This window comes from Helobdella robusta (assembly GCF_000326865.2).
Source record: "Helobdella robusta unplaced genomic scaffold HELROscaffold_79, whole genome shotgun sequence".
In the NCBI taxonomy this organism is placed as follows: domain Eukaryota; kingdom Metazoa; phylum Annelida; class Clitellata; order Rhynchobdellida; family Glossiphoniidae; genus Helobdella; species Helobdella robusta.
In genome coordinates, this window is record NW_008705453.1 from 291,486 (window position 1) to 310,894 (window position 19,409).

A 19,409-nucleotide genomic window follows, 5' to 3' on the forward strand; every position below is an offset into this window, starting at 1 on the left:
TTCGTTTTGGTGTTTGTGTGATTCTTTGTCTTTATGTATTTATATTGCTGTTTGTCTCTGTCTGTCAATGTCTGTCTGTCTATGTCTGATTCTCTGCTTGAGTGTGTCTGCATTTTTCCAATTATTTGTGTCTGGTAGTTTGCTTGTTACTCTTTTCAACCCTTCCCTAGGAGTTTGGCATTGAGAACTTGCGATACTAATTGTAATGTAATGTTTTATATATACATACGTACAACTATATGGCTCGTATTATATATATATTATTATAGCTCGTTTGTTAATTAAAAAAAAGTTATTGATGTAATAATGAAAGTTTAATGACTGTATAAGTATTCAAATTTAATGGCAGAATATTAAAACACATTTAGAAATGTGCGTTTCAATGAAATGCTAAACAAACCTACTCTACGGGTGTATTGTATGTAAATTGTAAATGGAATTCAAATCACAGAAGTCACACATACACACACACACACACACATACACACACGCACACACACACATATATATATATACACACACACACACATAAACCATATCTACATATTTACATTGAGTTAACCCGACACCAACTAAATGCATCTATAATGACATTAAAATAACATTTTCATTTGGTTGTATCAAGGAAGGAACTTTTTGCTGTGAGGGCCGCATTGAGAATTATTTTACCTTTGAAGGGCCGCATATGCAACTTAAACAGCAAATTTTTTCGACCCGGGGCCCGGGGGAGAATTTTTTTTTTTGACAAACCAAGACCTCGCCGGAATGAATAAATGAATGAATGAATGAAGGAAGGAAGGGATGAATGAATGAATGACTGAAAGAATGCACGAATAAATGAATGAAAGATGAACGAACTAACAAACAGACAGACAAACAAACAAACAAATAAAAAACAAATTTAAGTGTGTAATCTATATAGTTGACATTGAACTCGCTATATCAAAAACAAGCCTTAAATTTCTCATTTGCATCTCATTTGCATCTCATTAACATATCATTAACATCGTCATCTCATACAAAATTTATACATAACTAATACAAAGTTTATACGAAATTAATACAGATTTCTGCTTAGCATAACATTACGTCATAAATACTTATAATTCATATTTCAGTATTAACGACGCATGTTAGTGAAAATATTTATGAACCTTTTAGAAACAATTGAATAAATAGATAAGTATATAGACCTTATAAACCATAAAGTCTATTGACCATAAGGTATATAGACCATAAAGTATATAGACCATAAGGTATATAGTGTTGCGGGTTTCTTTAGATATAAGAAACAACAAGTAAGGATGTTTATAACGTATTTATTTGCGCAATACAAAATAAATGAAAACGTGTTCGGCAATGCAATTAGACAAAGAGAAGTTCGATCGTAAAATGTCGCAGAAGAAGGGCTGTAGTCTTTGTGTTGAAGCTATATATAGTAAGTCGTCACATGCTTAGATTAGGGATGTGCGGTTCAACAATATTCCGCTACCAGATCATCAGCGCAAGCTGTTGATCGATGCTAATCAAGATATCGAGATGGGAGATGAACTGTTCTTCCCGATCTTGTGGTTCTCCGGGGTGATGGAATGTTGGTGTCGATGGATCGATTTGGGTGTGCTTGTTGTCGACGTAGATGTTTCTGTTGTTGACATGTCCTCGTCCGTTGATGGAGATAGCGTTGACGTTTTTGTTGATGCTGATGTGTCGTTCGACGACGGAATTAATTTTGTTGAAGGTGTTGTAGAAGGTGGTGTCAGCGCTGTGGTCGTTGACATGGGTGACGGTATTGATGGTGCCGGTGAGTATGCGGGTTTGAGGCGGTCTATTGCCACCGTGTCCCTATGCCCCTTTTTGTCAATGACGAAATATTTTGGGTTCTACCACTGTGTAGGGTCCCTGGTATGGAGGTTGTAGTGGTGAGCCGTGAGCATCCGTACGAATAAAAACCTGTTCTGTAGTGAAAAGGTCTTTTGGAATGTAACTCACATTTGTACTTGTTCTTGGTTGTGTTGCTTTTAGGGTCTCCGCCCAGCATTTGAGTTTTAATGCATAGGTGTGTACATCGGTTGTCTCTGGCCGTGGGTTTGGAAAATCTCCGGAAAGGCGGAGTGTTGTACCGTAAACAAGTTCTGCTGGTGACAACTTTAGGTCTTCCTTCTCCGTTACACGACTGCCGAATAGTGTCACTGGTAATACATCCGTCCATTTGTCTGAACCGTGAGCCATAAATGAGGCCTTAAGCTGTCTATGCAATCGTTCCACCACACCGTTGGCTGCTGGGTGGTAGGCGGTGGTGTGAATATGTTTAATGTTTAGTAACTGGGCGAATCTCTTGAAAGATAAAGATGTGAACTGGCTGCCTCTGTCTGTTGTAATGGTTTCTGGGACTCCATACAACGAAATCCAGTTTGAAAATAATTTATCTACTATTGTTTCCGTTAGAGTATTTTTGATGGGAATTGCTACTGGCCATCTGGTGAAACGATCGACACACGTTAAAATGTGTGTGTGTCCATCTGATGAAGACATTGGTCCGACTAAATCGATGTGTACATGCTGAAACCTGCTGCTTGGTGGAGGGAATTCTGCTGGACGTGAAGCTGTATGTCGATGTACTTTGCTGCGTTGACATTGCAAACACTCTCTGCACCAATTACGGATGTCTTTATCAATGTGGGGCCAAACATACCTGGCTCTAATTATTTTCGATGTTGCTTTCGCTCCTGGATGTGACAGGGAATGGAAATTCAGAAAAACTGATTTCCGCATGCTTGTTGGAACTAGAGAACGAGGGGTGCCTAACGAGGTGTCGACGACGATATTGTTTTCTGAGTTTTTGACTGGAATTATGCTGATTTTTAGTGAGTCTGTGTTGTCAAGGAGTGTTGCATCCTCCTCCTGTTCTTTCGACATCTCCTCCAGGTTAATTGCTTTTGGCGTTATCGTGGCTACCTCTGTACGTGATAGCGCATCAGCTACAACGTTGTTTTCTTCTTTTACGTGTCGAATGTCTGTTGTGAATTGTGAGATGTAATCCAGGTGTCTGATCTCTCTTGGTGTTAAACGACTTGAATCTGAACGTAAGGCAAACGTCAATGGTTTATGATCAGTGAATATTGTGAACTCTCGACCTTCGAGGAAGTGTTGAAAATGGCGGACAGCTGAATACACTGCCAGCAGTTCTCGACCAAATGTACTGTAGCGGGTCTGCGCTGGGTTAAATTTTTGCGAAAAAAGGCTATAGGTCTTGCAATCTCCTGACTTTTCTGTTCTAGTACTGCTCCCGCAGCAACGTCTGAAGCGTCTGTGAAAAGTTGAAAGGTGCCTTTCTCTTGAACGTACCATAACTTGGTTGCCGCTAGTAATGCCTGTTTGGCCTCTCTAAAACTTTGTTGCTGTCCTTTGTTAAATTTTATGGTTTTCAATTTGCCAGTTAAAATGTCAGTGAGAGGTGACAACATCGTTGGGCATTTAGGAATGAATCGACGGTAAAAATTGATCATTCCGATGAATCGGCGTAGTTGCTTGTCAGTCGTTGGTTCAACAAAATTGATGATTGCCTGTACTTTGTTGTCGAGGGGTCTAATGCCTTCACTGTCGAGTTGGTGCCCCAGGAATGTTGTAGATGATTTGGCCCATTCGCATGTGGATGGGTTGATGGTTAGTCCGTTGTCTTGCAGTCGTTGAAGGACTTGTTCTACATGGCTTCTGTGTTCATCGAGGGTTTTGCTGGCTATTAGTATGTCGTCAATGTATGCCTGGACAAAAGTTAGCCCTCTCAAAACACTATCGATGAACCTTTGAAAAGTCTGTGCGGCATTTCTCAGCCCGAACGGCATCTTCAAAAATTCAAACAGACCGAACGGTGTTGTTACCGCAGTTTTTTGGATATCTTCTTCTGCCACCGGTATCTGGTGGTAAGCCCGTACGAGATCTAGCCTCGTAAACCATCGCACCTGTTCAAGGCTGGGAGCGATATCATGGATGTGTGGAACTGGATATCGATCAGGTGTGGTCCTGTTGTTGAGTTTCCACAAGGCCTCCAATCTCCTGATGACTTTGCAACCATATGAAGTGGTGATGCCCAAGGACTGTTTGATGGTCATATGATTCCGAGTTGACACATGTATTCGAATTCGGCTTTGGCGGCTCGCAAATTCTCTGGGTGCAATCGTCGTAGGGCCGTATGATGTGGTGGTCCAGAAGTCACAATGTGGTGTTGTATCTTGTTTTCATTTTTGTTGTTGTTGACAGGCATCGTTAATTTAGGAAATTTGTCAATGATTTTACCAAAGTTGTTGTCCGAAGCAATGTATGGTTTGACGCCAGAGATTATATTGGAGCGTTCAAACAACCCCCTGTATCTGTAACGTCGTGATGTTGTCAACAATTTTTTGTCTCCTCATGTTGACTGCAATATCGAAGTGTGACAAGAAGTCGGCACCCAATATTGCCTGTGTGACGTTTGCGATGATGAAAACCCATTTGAATTTACGACGTAAACCGAGGTCGATGGTTACGAGCTGTTGTCCAAATGTGCCTCAATAGTTGTGATGGCGTTCTGTCTTCCATGGCCACGCCTCGGAGCAACGTGCGCAAATTTTCTTCGTCTGAAACCGAATACCTCTGCGTTAACACGCGCTTCAGTGAGGTGTAAGTTTGTGCCGACGCCAATTCCGTCTCCACATCTATGATGACATCCATGGGTAGGCTTTCGACCAGCGTGGGGTACCATTCATCTTCTTCTGAGAAACTTCGGCCCTTAAGCACATTTTCAAAATATGTGAACCACGCTTTGGGGTTCGCCGTGCTGAATGTGTTTAATTGGAGTGGGGCTCTCGTCGTTGTTCTCTTTGTCGTGGTTTCGCAAGCCATCGCGTTCGGGGTCACCAATTTGTTGCGGGTTTCTTTAGATATAAGAAACAACGAGTAAGGATGTTTATAACGTATTTATTTGCGCAATACAAAATAAATGAAAACGTGTTCGGCAATGCAATTAGACAAAGAGAAGTTTGATCGTAAAATGTCGGAAGAAGAAGGGCTGTAGTCTTTGTGTTGAAGCTATATATAGTAAGTCGTCACAAGCTTAGATTAGGGATGTGCGGTTCAACAATAGACCATAAAGTATATAGACAATAAGGTATATAGACCATAAAGTATATAGACCATAAGGTATATAGACCATAAAGTATATAGACCATAAGGTATATAGACCATAAAGTATATAGACAATAAGGTATATAGACCATAAAGTATATAGACCATAAGGTATATAGACCATAAAGTATATAGACCATAAGGTATATAGACCATAAAGTATATAGACAATAAGATATATAGACCATAAAGTATATAGACCATAAGGTATATAGACCATAAAGTATATAGACAATAAGGTATATAGATCATAAAGTATATAGACCATAAAGTATATAGACAATAAGGTATATAGACCATAAAGTATATAGACCATAAGGTATATAGACTATAAAGTATATAGACCATAAAGTATATAGACCATAAGGTATATAGACTATAAAGTATATTGACCATAAAGTATATAGACCCTAAAGTATATAGACCATAAAGTATAGAGATATATTAGCTACGGTCTCAAACAGCACTTGAGAATAGTCTAATGGTATCGGCGATTGGTCTCACCGTTGCTGAGACGATCTTCGGTTGCAAGAAATCCTAGCTTATCACATGCTATGTTGGTTGAAGAAATTTCATATGTGTGTGTGTGTGTGCGTGTTTGTGGATGTGCGTGTGTGTGTGTTTGTGTTGATGATATGCCGAAGAATTAATTATTAAGAATTATTTTAGTAATAATTTTTAATAATTAATTTTTACCCACAACTAAACAACAACCACCAACAACACACTACACCAAAACCCAAAACAAACCACAAACTCACAACGCCACACTACAAGAAATCACACCACACCACCACAAACCACACCATACCACCACAAACCACACCATACCAACATAAACCACACCATACCACCACAAACCACACCATACCACCACAAACCACACCACAGCAAACCACAACCACATCTCCACAAACCACAAACCTCTTAGGTCAGATTCCTGGAAGCGCAGAACCGAAAGCTAGCCGACGAGCTGGAAAAGCTGAAAGCTAAATGGGGCAAAGAGACGACTCAGATAAAAGCCATGTACCAAGCTGAGCTGGATGAAGCTAGAAGGCTGCTGGACGAAGCTGAGAAAGATAAAGCCAGGCTGGAGATCAAAGTAGCTTCCCTAGAGGAGCAGCTAGAAGAGTCAAGACAAAAGTTGGTGATTTTTTTTTCATTATGGCGCGTTGGCGTAATGGTTAAGGTGCCTGGTGGTGATGGTGCAGTGACCTGGTTTGAAAGCAAAGAAATTCTCGTCTGTGATATGCACGTGTGTATTATATATATATATATATATATATATATATGTATATGATATGTTTTTATATATGTATAATATTTAATATATATATATATATTTGTGTGTGTGTTTATATATATGTATAAAATATTATAAGATACATGAAACAATTATGAAAAAAATCAAAAAAAAAATAAAGAGGTCATCTCCAAAGAGCGCCATCTCTCCTGACGAACAACAACTGCACTAGTAAACCAGAACCGATAATGGATCATAGCCACCTAATATATTCGTTCAAATGTAACATTGGTTAGTGTGGTCACCATAATTCCGAATACATTGGCATGACGACGACCTAGCTGTTGTGAAGACTCGCGATGCACGTACAAACTGGCGCTATAAAGAATAACACTAAAGAGAAACACAAAACTAAAATTATTAGACAAATCCTGGACCAGAATGTTGAAATCTTACATTACAATAACGACCATTATAATTTACGACTAGCCGAGCTAATATTCATAGTGCAAAGACATCCGATAATAAATATTCAACAAGGGACAATTGGAATTCTTCCTACGAATAAATTTAGAAGCAGAGGGACCGTCGATAATAATGACACGTAAAATTTTTATATTTAGCGAAGTCTAAGATTGTAAAGCTAGGTATTCACTTAAAAGAAACAAGAAATCAACAAAGTAGAGTAGAGACACAGTATATATGTATGTATATCAAATCAAATCACTTTTATTCAATCAAACAAAACAAAAAGCATGAATGACTCGGAGACCAAAAAATGAAAATTAATTCTTGTGGGCTTGGCCACCGTGCAACTCAAAATATCATAGCTTCTATAATATAATTATAATATATTTATAAAATTATTATAATTATAAAATTATAATAGCTTCTCCATGATAACGCCACGAGAATAAATTAGAATAAGGATGAAATAGGAGAAAAATGTATCAATGTTAATGAAATATACACACATATATACATACATATACATATCAAAAATTCAATGCTACTTTCAATTTCAATTTTGTTGAACAATGTTGAAAAAAGTTTAACAAAGTTGAACAATGTTGAAAGAAGTGTTGAATTTTTAAAATGTTACCAATAACATATACATATATGTACATATACATTATTATCCTTTAAAAACAGAATATTTTCGTAATTAAAAAATTTTTCAGTTTATTCTTAAAAAGATGCAAAGTGTTACAATCTTTAATTTCTTGTGGATATATGTGTATGTTATTAAATATCATTAGGTTATACTCATGTAAAAGTCGTCAATCAGTATATAGCAATGTGCGTGCGTGTGTGTGATGTGTGTTTGTGAGTGTTTATTTTGTGTGTGTGCAAGTATGTGTGCGTGTGTGTGGCGTGTGTGGTGTGTGTGTGAGTGTTTATTTTGTGTGTGTGCAAGTATGTGTGCATGTGTGTGGCGTGTGTGGTGTGTGTGTGAGTGTTTATTTTGTGTGTGTGCAAGTATGTGTGCGTGTGTGTGGCGTGTGTGGTGTGTGTGTGAGTGTTTATTTTGTGTGTGTGCAAGTATGTGTGCGTGTGTGGCGTGTGTGGTGTGTGTGTGAGTGTTTATTTTGTGTGTGTGCAAGTATGTGTGCGTGTGTGTGGCGTGTGTGGTGTGTGTGTGTTTGTGCGTGTGTGTGTGTGTGTGTGCAAGTATGTGTGCGTGTGTGTGCAAGTATGTGTGCGTGTGTGTGGCGTGTGTATGTGTGCATGTGTGTGGCGTGTGTGGTGTGTGTGTTTGTGCGTGTGTGGTGTGGGTGTCTAGCTTTTAATTGATAGCATACTTAGCGATAAAAAGAAAATTAATAAAACAATATTGTTGATTGTGAAGGTTGATGACGATGATGAAGAAGAAGATGATGATGGTTATGATGATGATGATAGTTATGATGATGAAGAAGATGATGATGATAGTTATGCTGATGATGCCTGTAACTATTATAATAGAGAAGAAGTTATTTGTACTGTTTTAATAATACTTACTTCATCATCATCATCACCATCATCGTCACCATCATCATCATCGTCGTCTTCGCCATCATCATCACCACCACCATCATCATCGTCAACATCATCATCGTCGTCGTCATCATCATCATCGTCGTCAACTAGTTCCTACTTGTTTCGCTTGCACTCATTTCGGGATTGGTTAAAAAATTCAATTAAATCCATTGCGTTTCACATCAGGTTCTGGTTCTCTCTTTATCTTCGTCCCTCCCTCTCTCTCTTCCTCTCTGTTTCTCTCTCTCTCTTTCTCTCACTCTTCCATTTTATCCTCTTCTTTTGACTCTTTTATTTGCATTTTTTCTTTCTCTCAATGTTTCTGTCATTTTTGCAATTTTTTTACTTTCTCTCTTTTTTTCTCTTTCTCTTTCTCTCTCTCTTTCTCTCTCTCTCTTTCTTTCTTTCTTTCTTCATCTTTCCATTACTACTATTTCTGATATATCTGTTTATAACATTTTCTAGTGATTTATTCTTCCATTTTTAAATGTTTTTTCCTCATTCAATCGCTCACTTACTCACTCACTCCCTCACTCACTCACTCACTCGCTCGCTCACTCACTCACTCACTCACTCATTCATTCATCCATTCATTCCAGTAGAGATGAATGCATAAATAATTTAGCATGACAAATTTTCAAACTCGAGTGATGCCGATGATGATGACGACGACGATGACGATGATGATACTAAAATAAATTAAAACATTTATTACTAAGAAGAGTATTTATACTTTTTAATTTATACTGGAGTGAATGGATTACACGGTCTGGCCAAGATGTTTTAAAGATGGGTGAGACCAGATGGCTTAGCGGTCGAGACGTCTGGTTCTGCTGTTGCATTTGCCAGAGATGGGGTTGGAATGCAGGGTGATCCTTTGCTAATCCATCACGTGGAGTGGTGTTGAATGGTGTGGTTTTTGTGTGAGTTTGTCTTCTGTGGTTTGTGTGTGTCTGTGTGTTGTGTAATAATAATGAAAATAGTAATTAAAGAATTATATCTGTTAAATTGAAAAAACCTGATTCTCTCTTTGTCAGCAAGCAATAAATTAAAAAATTGGTTTTTATAGCGCTGAATTGAGAAGTTGAATTCTGTTAAAATCATTCTTCCATATTTAAAGAATATAGCATTATATTATGTCGTATTGTATTGTTTTGTATAGTATTGTATTGTATTGTATACTATTGTATTGTATTGCATTATATTGTATTGTATAGTATTGTGTTGAATTGTATTGTATTGTGTAGTATTGTATTGTATTGTATTGAATTGTATTGTATTGTATTGTATTCTATATATATGCACCATCCTTTCATTTTTTAAAATTTAGTTTCGAGAAGAAATGTTTTATAATCAGTTTCAACTACAGAATCACTCATGAAAATGTTTTGTATCTTTTTTACAAGTTAATATTCATGACGGATTTCATTCAAAATTTGAATTAATTAATTGAAAATGAGATTTTAATCGCAACTTTTTTTAAAAATGCGTCAAAATTTTAAAGTTTAAACTTCAAATAATGAAATCTATTCGTTGGTTGACTCGTAAAAATTTTCTTCATCAACATAGCTGCCAAAATTGATGTCAACATTGATGTAAACATTGTTGTCAACACTCTTGCCAACATTGTTGTTAACATTCATGCCAACATAGTTGCCAACACTGTTGTCAACATTGTTGTCAACACTGTTGCTAACATCGTTGCCAACATTGTTGTCAACCCCACAATCCTTTCCTAACTTTGTTTTCGCTTGCGTTCGAACACGATCACGGCGACATCGAGGCCAAGTATCTTAACCGCAACTCCATCCTGCGGCCACGTTAAGTTGTATGAAAGACGCAGTAAACCAAAATATCTGCATAGGTTAATTAAAACGAAATAGCTGAATAATGAAGGAAATACCTTAGCCAGATCTCAGACAAAAAAACACACAAACACACAGATTCACACTATGGCATATTTTAACTTCAAGAATAACTTAATTGCCTATATTGATAGAATTCTCAAGATAACGTTCAACTCTACACAGAATTGTATGAATTTCTAATCGATGATGTTTGTTTTAAATGGATTTCTAAAATATTTGAAGGCTTGGTCATACTTAAATTTTTACTATTCAGTAGCACTGGTCAATTGAAAAGGTTAAAGATAAAAGGTCAAATACTTTGCTCTAAAGTTCAGAGGATTCAACAAAGGGTACAAATATCTTATATGAATACATGCCAAACGACGCATCAAACACGAAGCACGTGATATGTGGGGATCTTTTTGTCGTATTCGAACCTGGTTACTGCGAAACAGCACCAGGCGACCTTAACCACTAGACCATCACACCGTCCACTGATATATAAGAAGTATCATTCTACTCTACTACTATTCCATTTAGTACAGTGTCAACACGTTCAATGAACACAATTCATTTTATAACACACCACACACACACACACACACACACATACAAACTCAACAAATAAAGTTACTTTAATTTCATTTTTATAATTATTTTTTCAACAGCACTTTTTGAAAAAAACACACACACATAAGCACATACACACACACACACACACTCACTCACTCACTCTCTCACACACACAAACACACACACATTCAGATTCGGCGATGCGACGAAAGAAATCATAGAACAACGCGAGAGAATCGAGAAACAGATCCAACAACTTGCAGACTTCGAGGCCGAAGTTGGCCTTCTAAGAAGGAGGGTGGAAATTCTGGAAAGCGATCGAGATAAGGACAAGAAGATGATCACCCAACTACAAGATGGAATCAACAGAGCCAGAATTGTAAGTTATATTTTTATTCACTTTCTTTTTCTCTTTCTTTTTCTTTCTTTTCGGTTTTTTTCCTCTTTCTTTTTCCTTTTCTTACACTCTCTCTCTTTTTTTCCGATTTCTAAATGTTCTGAAATTTGTCATTTTGACTATTAATAACGAAACGATGCTACTAATAAAACATTTCGTTTTGTTTCGTTACGCAAGGACCTGGATAACGAAACTCTGTTGCACGTTGATGCTGAGAACAGGAGACAAACCCTGGAGGAGGAGTTGGAGTTCTTGAAACAAATTCATGAACAAGTTCGTTCTTTTTTCATTTTAGGAAAACGACTTGAGCAACTAACCCCCTTGCTCTGTGTGACTCAATCTTTCATAAAATTATTTTAACCATCATCATTAATTCGATTTTACTCGCGCTTACAAGCATTAAAAAAATTTTTAACAGTTATTTGACAGTTAATTTCATTTAGGAATTAATTTCTAGACCAACACAAGCGCAGAATCGGTTCCTATCTTGAAGAAACCAAAATCAACCAAATTGATATCTAAAAAATTAATTCAATTTTTTTATCTCTTCCAATTTCAGGAGTTGAAAGAGTTGGCGGCTCTGGCCTACCGCGATACGACTGCTGAAAACCGAGAATTCTGGAAAAACGAGATGGGCCAGTGTCTGCGAGAGATCCAGCAGGTGTACGATGAAAAAGTTGACATCATGAGGGGAGAGATGGAAACCTTCTACAATCTGAAAGTTCGATTTAGTTTTCTGTTTTCTGTTTATTCTTTTCTTTTATTCTTTTAATTTGTAGCAGTAGTAATAGTGGTAGTAGTAGCAGCTCAGTAGTAGTCGTAGCAGCAGCAGCAGCAGCAGCCAGTAGTAGAAGTAGTAGTGTAGTAGAAGTAGTAGTAGTAGTGGTGGTGGTAGTAGTAGTAGCATCAGCAGCAGTAGTAGTACATGTAGTAGTAGCAGTAGTAGTAGAAGTAGTGGGTGTAGTCTTAAAATGTGTAAGTTACTCCTTTAAATAAATATCGATGAAATTAAATGGATGTTGATGTTGAAAGGTCCAAGAATTCAAGACGGGTGCTACAAGGGGTACCATCGAGACCCAACACGCAAAGGAGGAGGTCAAGAAGTTGAGGACCATCATCACTGATTTGAGAGACAAATTTGCTGAATTGGAAAACAGGGTTTGTGATTGCCTTCAAAAATTCTTTAAAATTTTCAATAAAATGATTATTTTTTCATAAATTTAAAATTACTTTACGTAAATTTATCATCTAGTCACTATGTTTTTATATAATTTTTTTAAATTCTCTTAGCTATTTATATTAACTTTGTTTAAGCTTCTACCTCGGGGAACCGGGTCTCTGGGCGCAAAACGAAGATTGATTGATTGATTTGTTTGAGTTTGTTAAAATAAGTTGAATAGAAGAATATCTGTAATGAATTTTTTTTTTGAAAAGTTTCAATAATAAAATATACCCAGACAATGGACATAAAATCAGACAACATTAAAATTAGAATTAAAATAATAAAGCCATGAATAAGTATCTTAAATGAGATTTTTATAAAAATTCTCGAGTGTTATTCAACTTTTGATGCTGTTATGGTATCTTAATTTTCAATGGCATTTCGAAACTTGCCTTCGTATGAATATTCATATAATGATATGTTATCCCAATTTCAAAGTTTCTTATTAATACAAAATATTGATCTAAACTTTGACAAACTCATATATTTAATTTTCCGACATGTGTTGCAATTCTAATACTACTACTACTACTACTATTAATATTAATAATAATTGTAATAATAATATTTCTACTACTATTACTGCTACTGCTACTACTACAACTATTTCAACTACTACTATTTCTATTAATACTGCTTCAACTACTACTGTTGCAGTATTTATTAATAATTATTATTGCTAACAATTCATAAAAGTCATCTTTTTTACATTTAAAATTGGCTCCCCAAAAATCTTCATACTCTCTTCAGACTCATACACCTAGCTGCTAGCTTAACAAAACTAGTAAATTTAGTAAAAATTTCCAAAAATGCCCCCAAAATACCCACCCCCATCACCGTTCACAGAACCTGCATCTACAACGTGAACTGGACACACTGAGACGCGAGAAAGAGGAGCGTGAGAGAGAGCTAGAAGACGAAAACAACCAATTAAAAACGGAAGTGGCGAAGTTGAGAGCCGAGATGGAAGCTATCCTGAAAGAACTTCAGGATATCATGGATACAAAATTAGGATTGGAGCTGGAAATTGCCGCTTATAGAAAATTATTGGAAGGAGAAGAGAGCAGGTTTGTATTGAATGGTTTTAGGAAAATTCGTTTCTCAAGCTTAATTGTTTCTTTTAATTTTCCAATTTTTATTCTATATTTTTGCCTTAATTTTAATCTCTTCATAAATTTTACTAGAACTGCCAGAAAATGTTTCAGAATGAGTTAAATAGTTATTAAGTAGGAATACTTCACGTTAAGAATGTCATCATCCGAGATCTATATAAAATATAAAAATGAGTAAAAATCAATAAATATTTCAAAATAAGTGCAAAAAATAAATGTCGGTAAAACAGAGAAAGCTTGTCTCAGCTGATCAACTTATCAATTTCCGGTGGTGGCGGTGCTGGCTACAAATACGCCGGTGGTAGTGGTGGTGCAGTTTCGGGAGGAGCCGCTGGAGGATTTGGTTACGGATATGGCGAAGGTGAACTCTAAAGAAGGGGCATTTAAATTTCAGAGCATGAACTTTCAACTTTCCACTACACATCAAAATTTTCGCATGCTTTCAACGTTAACATAGCTACCCGATGACTTATTTAAAAATAATAACATTGGATCGTTACATACAACTGAGATTTATACTGCTACTTAGTTACTGAATAAGAAGATTTTATTAGATAGACGATTTAGCTTATAAATTTAAAGTGGACACTTGAAGTATTTTTACCTGTCGGTGAGTTTAGTTTAAAAAATATTTTTAAAGTCAAACGCATGCTACAGATATGTGTGCAGCACAATATAGAAATAAATTTTGTGTCTTGCGAAAATGAGTTATTGTGGTTGCAGTTACAATATCATAGACATTTTTAGGTTGGCTAAGTCTCTAGATTTTTTTTCAAAATAACGGCACTTGATACAATTCATATTAATAATAATATTAAAGCCACTTAGGTGAGATTTCAGAGCTGTTTTACATTTACATACGCATGCCTTTTCATTTTCTATCTTTTAAAAATCTAAATCTTTCAAATTATTTAATTGATTTCTTGTTTTATTTCTAGCATTGTCAAGTTATTTTTTGCGTTTAGTTTGAAAATTTTCGTTTTAATTTTCTCTTTCACAAACCGATCATTCCATATCAATTAAGACTTGGCTTGAGGCAGATAGTTGAGCAGATCACATCTGGTCATTTTAGTGGTGGGGCGGATCACAGTTTTGGATCGACGAGTGGTTATGAGGGGAGTTTTAGAATTTCAGAACAATATGGCGGTTTGTGGTTTTTTTTGTTAAGTTTTGTTTTATTTCGGTTTTTTAATCTTTTCCGTCTAACACGATCATTTCTGCATGCAACTCATTTAGTTTTTGTAGAGTTAACATAGTCTCGGTTTTAAAATAGTCTCACATTTTTTTTATTCATTTTTCATCAGCCTAATTTTGTTAGAAGCATTATTATTCTATTAGCATTTCATTCAATTTACAAACTTTCAAATTTAATCCATATATTGCGCGAATTTTGAAGAAATAAAACATCAATTTTCCGTTCTTAACAGCTATAAACACGCCACTTTTACAATAATTATAAAACTTCAAAATCCCAAAAGCCACCACCCGCCTAAAAAGAAAAAAAAACCCAAACCAATCACTACTTCCCACAACTCCAGGCGACTCCAGTCTTCGTATGAGTCAGCTGATAAAAGGCGAAATGTCAGCCAAGACAACCTACCAGAGAAGTGCCAAGGGGCCCATCTCGATCGCAGAATGTGCCACAGATGGAAAGTTCATCACCATTGAAAACACAGGAAGAAAGGTTAATCAGTGGAAAAGGGGCTGGGGCAAAAATTGGAAATTGGCCACGGGTATAAGATGCATACGCTCTAACAACTCAGAATATTTGTCTTTTTAATTTAATGTAAAAAGGGTTGTAGCTATAATTGGTCTGATTGAGAAAAAGCTGGTTGTCATTGTGTTGTAGCGTCTGAAACCAAATCACGAGAGGCGTTCTACAAGTTCTACGATACGATACGGTTGTTGTAAGTTTTTAAAAACCAGTATAATGATCTTTCAACTCGGTTGGATTTTTGAGGTAACCGAAAATATGTATTTAAAACGTTTGTATTTTATGCGAGTTGATTAAAACTTACCAGAAAATCGACAAAGGATTTAGATATTAACCAAAGTTTTATTTATAATGTGTCTGTATATACAACACATGCATGTTGTACGAACGTAAACATTTATGCCAAATTTTATGAATCTTAGCGTTTAAAGAAAAATTAGAAGTTTAAATTTATAAAACTAAATGTGTCAATTTAGAAGAAAGAGTTTGAGTAAAGGCTTGAGAATAATTGAATCAAATGTTGGATGTCAAACACGTAGCCTAGAGTTGTAAGATGTTTTTATGAGATTCGATAAGAATTGTAGCAATTTAGAACCAAATTTTTGAATCCACTTTTGACCACCAGCTTTATCATCACCATCATAATTACCACCACAACTACAACCACCACTACTACTTCACCACTATCATTACAATCCCTGTCACTACTACCACTATCGCTAAAACCGCCACCACTACAACCACTAACACTTTGACCACTGATCAATACAGCCACTGCCACAACAAACACTTTTTTTCAATCAGGACGAGTCTCTGGCAGGTTTCAAGATCAAACGAAACATTGACGGGCTGGACAAGACTGAATATGCCTTTGATAAGAACTACGTGCTGAAAAGTGGTGCTAAGGCTAAAGTCAGTATTTCATGTTTTTGTTGCATTTACTACATTTAAAAAGAACAAAAAGTAAATAAAAGTATAAAAAATAAATAATAAAATAAATAATAATTAATATAATTATTTTTCAGATATGGGGACAAGGGCAGAAACCCTTGTCAGCCTCAGCCAGCGATTTGGAAGCCCCTTTTCAAAACTGGGGCCTGGGTGCTAACATCACAACCAAACTCTTGAGTCAAAATGGAGAGGTACGTTTGATGGGATTGGCTAAAAGGATTTGGTTGTTTAAATGTGATTGGCCGGTGGTTTTGGTTGTCTGAATGTGATTGGGTAAATCGATTTGGTTGTTTAAATGTGACTGGCTGGTGGTTTTAGATGTCTGAATGTGATTGGTCAAAATGATTTAGCTGTTTAAATGTGATTGGCTGGTGGTTTTGGTTGTCTAAATTTGATTGGCTGATGGGTTGGTAATAGAATGGATTTGTTGAATTTAATTATAATATATATATAAGTTTTTAACTTAATCAAATTATGAAATATTCATTCCCTAAATATACAAACAAACAAACGAACGAACGAACGAACAGCAAACAAACAAACAAACAACAAACAAAACCCATAGGACCGTGCCACACATGTTCAAAAGACAGTTTATTCCTCCTAAATTACCACCACTTCTGGTGCTACCTTACGTTCAGAGAAAAAAAAGCTTTTTTGATTCAAAATTATCAAACATGAAACTCATTTTCAAATTTCTTCTCAAAGTTGTAATTAAAATTCCAAATTACCAAGTTTTATGTAATTTTTTTTCTTTAGTTAGAGTAAATCGAACATTTCTTTTTAAACTTATTTTTTATACTTTTTCGTCGTTTTCGAAGTTTCGAGAAGTTAGATATTAAGCAGTATTTTATAACTTTATTATAACTTAATGGCTTTAAATTTTGAAAAAGATATTATTTTGCAATAAGATATAAACAATTTATTTATTTGTAATAACAATTTATTTTTTAATATATTTATTAAATTTGGGTAAAATAACTAATTAATGAGTTAGCTTGTTTTTATTGCCAAGAACATAGATATTAGATGAAATAATAAGCCAAAACAATAATATTTTTAACTATTTTTACTTTGTTTCATTTTAATTATCGCTAATTTTCATTTTTCAGTAAAACTGATTCTTTGAACATCCGACTTGAATTTATTTGTATATATAAGGGGGGCTTTGGTGTTATCTATGATGTCTTCCAGTTGATATTATCAATAGTCTGTTGGTGACTTTGGTACTCTTTAGACTGTTCCTCTGCAATTCATTGTAACATGGAGTTAGTACTGGAGTAATAAATAAAGTTCAACAAAATCAGAATGTTTGTCAGTCTGATCATTGGTTTCAGTGAATGTGATCACAGCACAAAGTGGTCGGAGAGTCTTTTTTGGTTGGCTCATGATTGCGTTCATGGTGATGGTACAAATTATTTGAAGGAGGTGTCTTGTTAGAGAACTGAAGTTGATTTTGGACATGTATTGCTTCGGTCTCATCAGAAATGATGGTAATTCCTAAGACAAGAACAAAACTGAGTGACTAATATGCGCAAGCTGCTCTGCCGAAAATATGGAACGATCTTCCAACAACATTGAAAACAAAAATATAGAATTCTAAGTGTGCAACTGAATTTGGGTGTCGTCGTTTTTAATGAAATATAGCTATGAATGTTTAAAGCTCTCTTAGGCCAGATATTATTCAACCACATAGCTGGAGAATGATAAATGAGAAAAATGGCGAAAGAAAAGAGAGAGGGAGAGAAAGAGAGAAAAAGAGAAAGAGATAGAGAGAGAGAGTAGAATGAGATGAGAGTGCTCAGAAATTAAAAATTTCAAAGGTTTCAAATCCGAGTAGGATGTAACAATGTGATAAAAAAAAGGATTCGAAAGATGGGAGATTGGTTGAAAAATTATAAGTTTTCCAAAACAGATTTATATATATCGGTCATTGAATGGTTGAATGGATATTCACAAAAAATTTACATAAACGTAAATACTTCTACTACTACTGCTACTACTACTACTACTACTACTACTACTACTACTACTACTACTACTACTACTACTACTACTACTACTACTACTACTACTACTACTACTACTACCACTACTACTACAACTACTACTACTACGACAACGTAAACAACAACAATTTCTATTACTACTAATAATAGCAATAATAATAATAATAATAAATATTGAGAGAATATTAACCACAGTTAGGGTAACAATTACAAAGGAACTGCTATTACCTCTCACATCCGGGTTTCTCTCTCTCTCTCTCTCTCTCTCTCTCTCTCTCTCTCCCTCCCTCTCTTTTGGTAATCTTTCACTTTACGTTTATTTGTTTATTCTCAGTTCATTCAAATCATCATAGGATCTTTATCTAAAGAACAGTTAGGGTTTGGGTTACCATCCTATAAACCATAAACAAACAAATAAACACATACAAAAATTATGTGTAAAATTTAGAAGATGTCTGCTAGAATAGATTATCAAAGATTACCAAACCAGCCAATAAATGAACGTGAGTTGAAAGATTATCACTCTTTTTTCTTAGATTCTTTACTCTGTTTTTTCTCTTCTTTACTCTCCTTACTTTCTTCTTTCTCTCTCATTCTCTCTCTCTCTTTCTCTCTCTCTCTCTTTCTCTATGTCTCTTTCCATTTTTTGTTTAAGTTTTACTTTTTACTCATGCAAACCCGCACTGAGAACAACAATGTGACACGCAGGCGTCGAAACACTGGCTTGTCATGTAAAACGCATTAAAATTGTTTTACTGGTATTTTTAAATTTCATCTCTCTCTCTCTCTCTCTCTCTCTCTCTCTCTCTCTTTCTACTCTTACTTTTTTTTATTCACTAATTGTCATTTTGATCGTCAGTCTATCTTAGCGTGTTTTATAATGCTCTTTACTTTTATAAGAAAAGTTTAAAGCAGATGTGAAAAATTTGCACGTAACTTGTGGCGTATTTTGTTGGTTCTACTTCGCTAATACCTTTTTGGTACCTTCTCTCTCTCTCTCTCTTTCTCTCTCTTATCTCTCTCTTTCTTTTTCCGTCTCTTTCTCTCTATTTTTCTCACTCTCTCTCTTTCTCCGTCTCTCACTTTTTCTAACTGTAATAATAATAACAATAGCAGTAACAATAAAAATAGCCATTATTATTATCACTATCATCATCATCAT

The 19,409-nt window shown here is 35.6% G+C and overlaps 2 protein-coding genes across 2 annotated transcripts; one reads left to right on the top strand and one right to left on the bottom strand.

Moving 5' to 3' along the window:
* Window positions 1-5,109: 5,109 nt before the first annotated feature.
* On the bottom strand, window positions 5,110-5,595 carry HELRODRAFT_90243 (hypothetical protein; the record flags this gene model as incomplete). Its single annotated transcript, XM_009031768.1, has 1 exon — window positions 5,110-5,595. A coding segment is annotated over one exon (486 nt), but the record flags the coding sequence as incomplete, so codon positions are not given.
* Window positions 5,596-6,091: 496 nt separating this feature from the next.
* HELRODRAFT_90252 (hypothetical protein) lies at window positions 6,092-16,845 on the top strand (the record flags this gene model as incomplete). Its single annotated transcript, XM_009031770.1, has 11 exons — window positions 6,092-6,303; window positions 11,035-11,221; window positions 11,417-11,512; window positions 11,799-11,960; window positions 12,272-12,397; window positions 13,308-13,528; window positions 14,598-14,662; window positions 15,112-15,257; window positions 16,092-16,199; window positions 16,313-16,429; window positions 16,804-16,845. Coding segments are annotated over 11 exons (1,482 nt in total), but the record flags the coding sequence as incomplete, so codon positions are not given.
* Window positions 16,846-19,409: the final 2,564 nt, after the last annotated feature.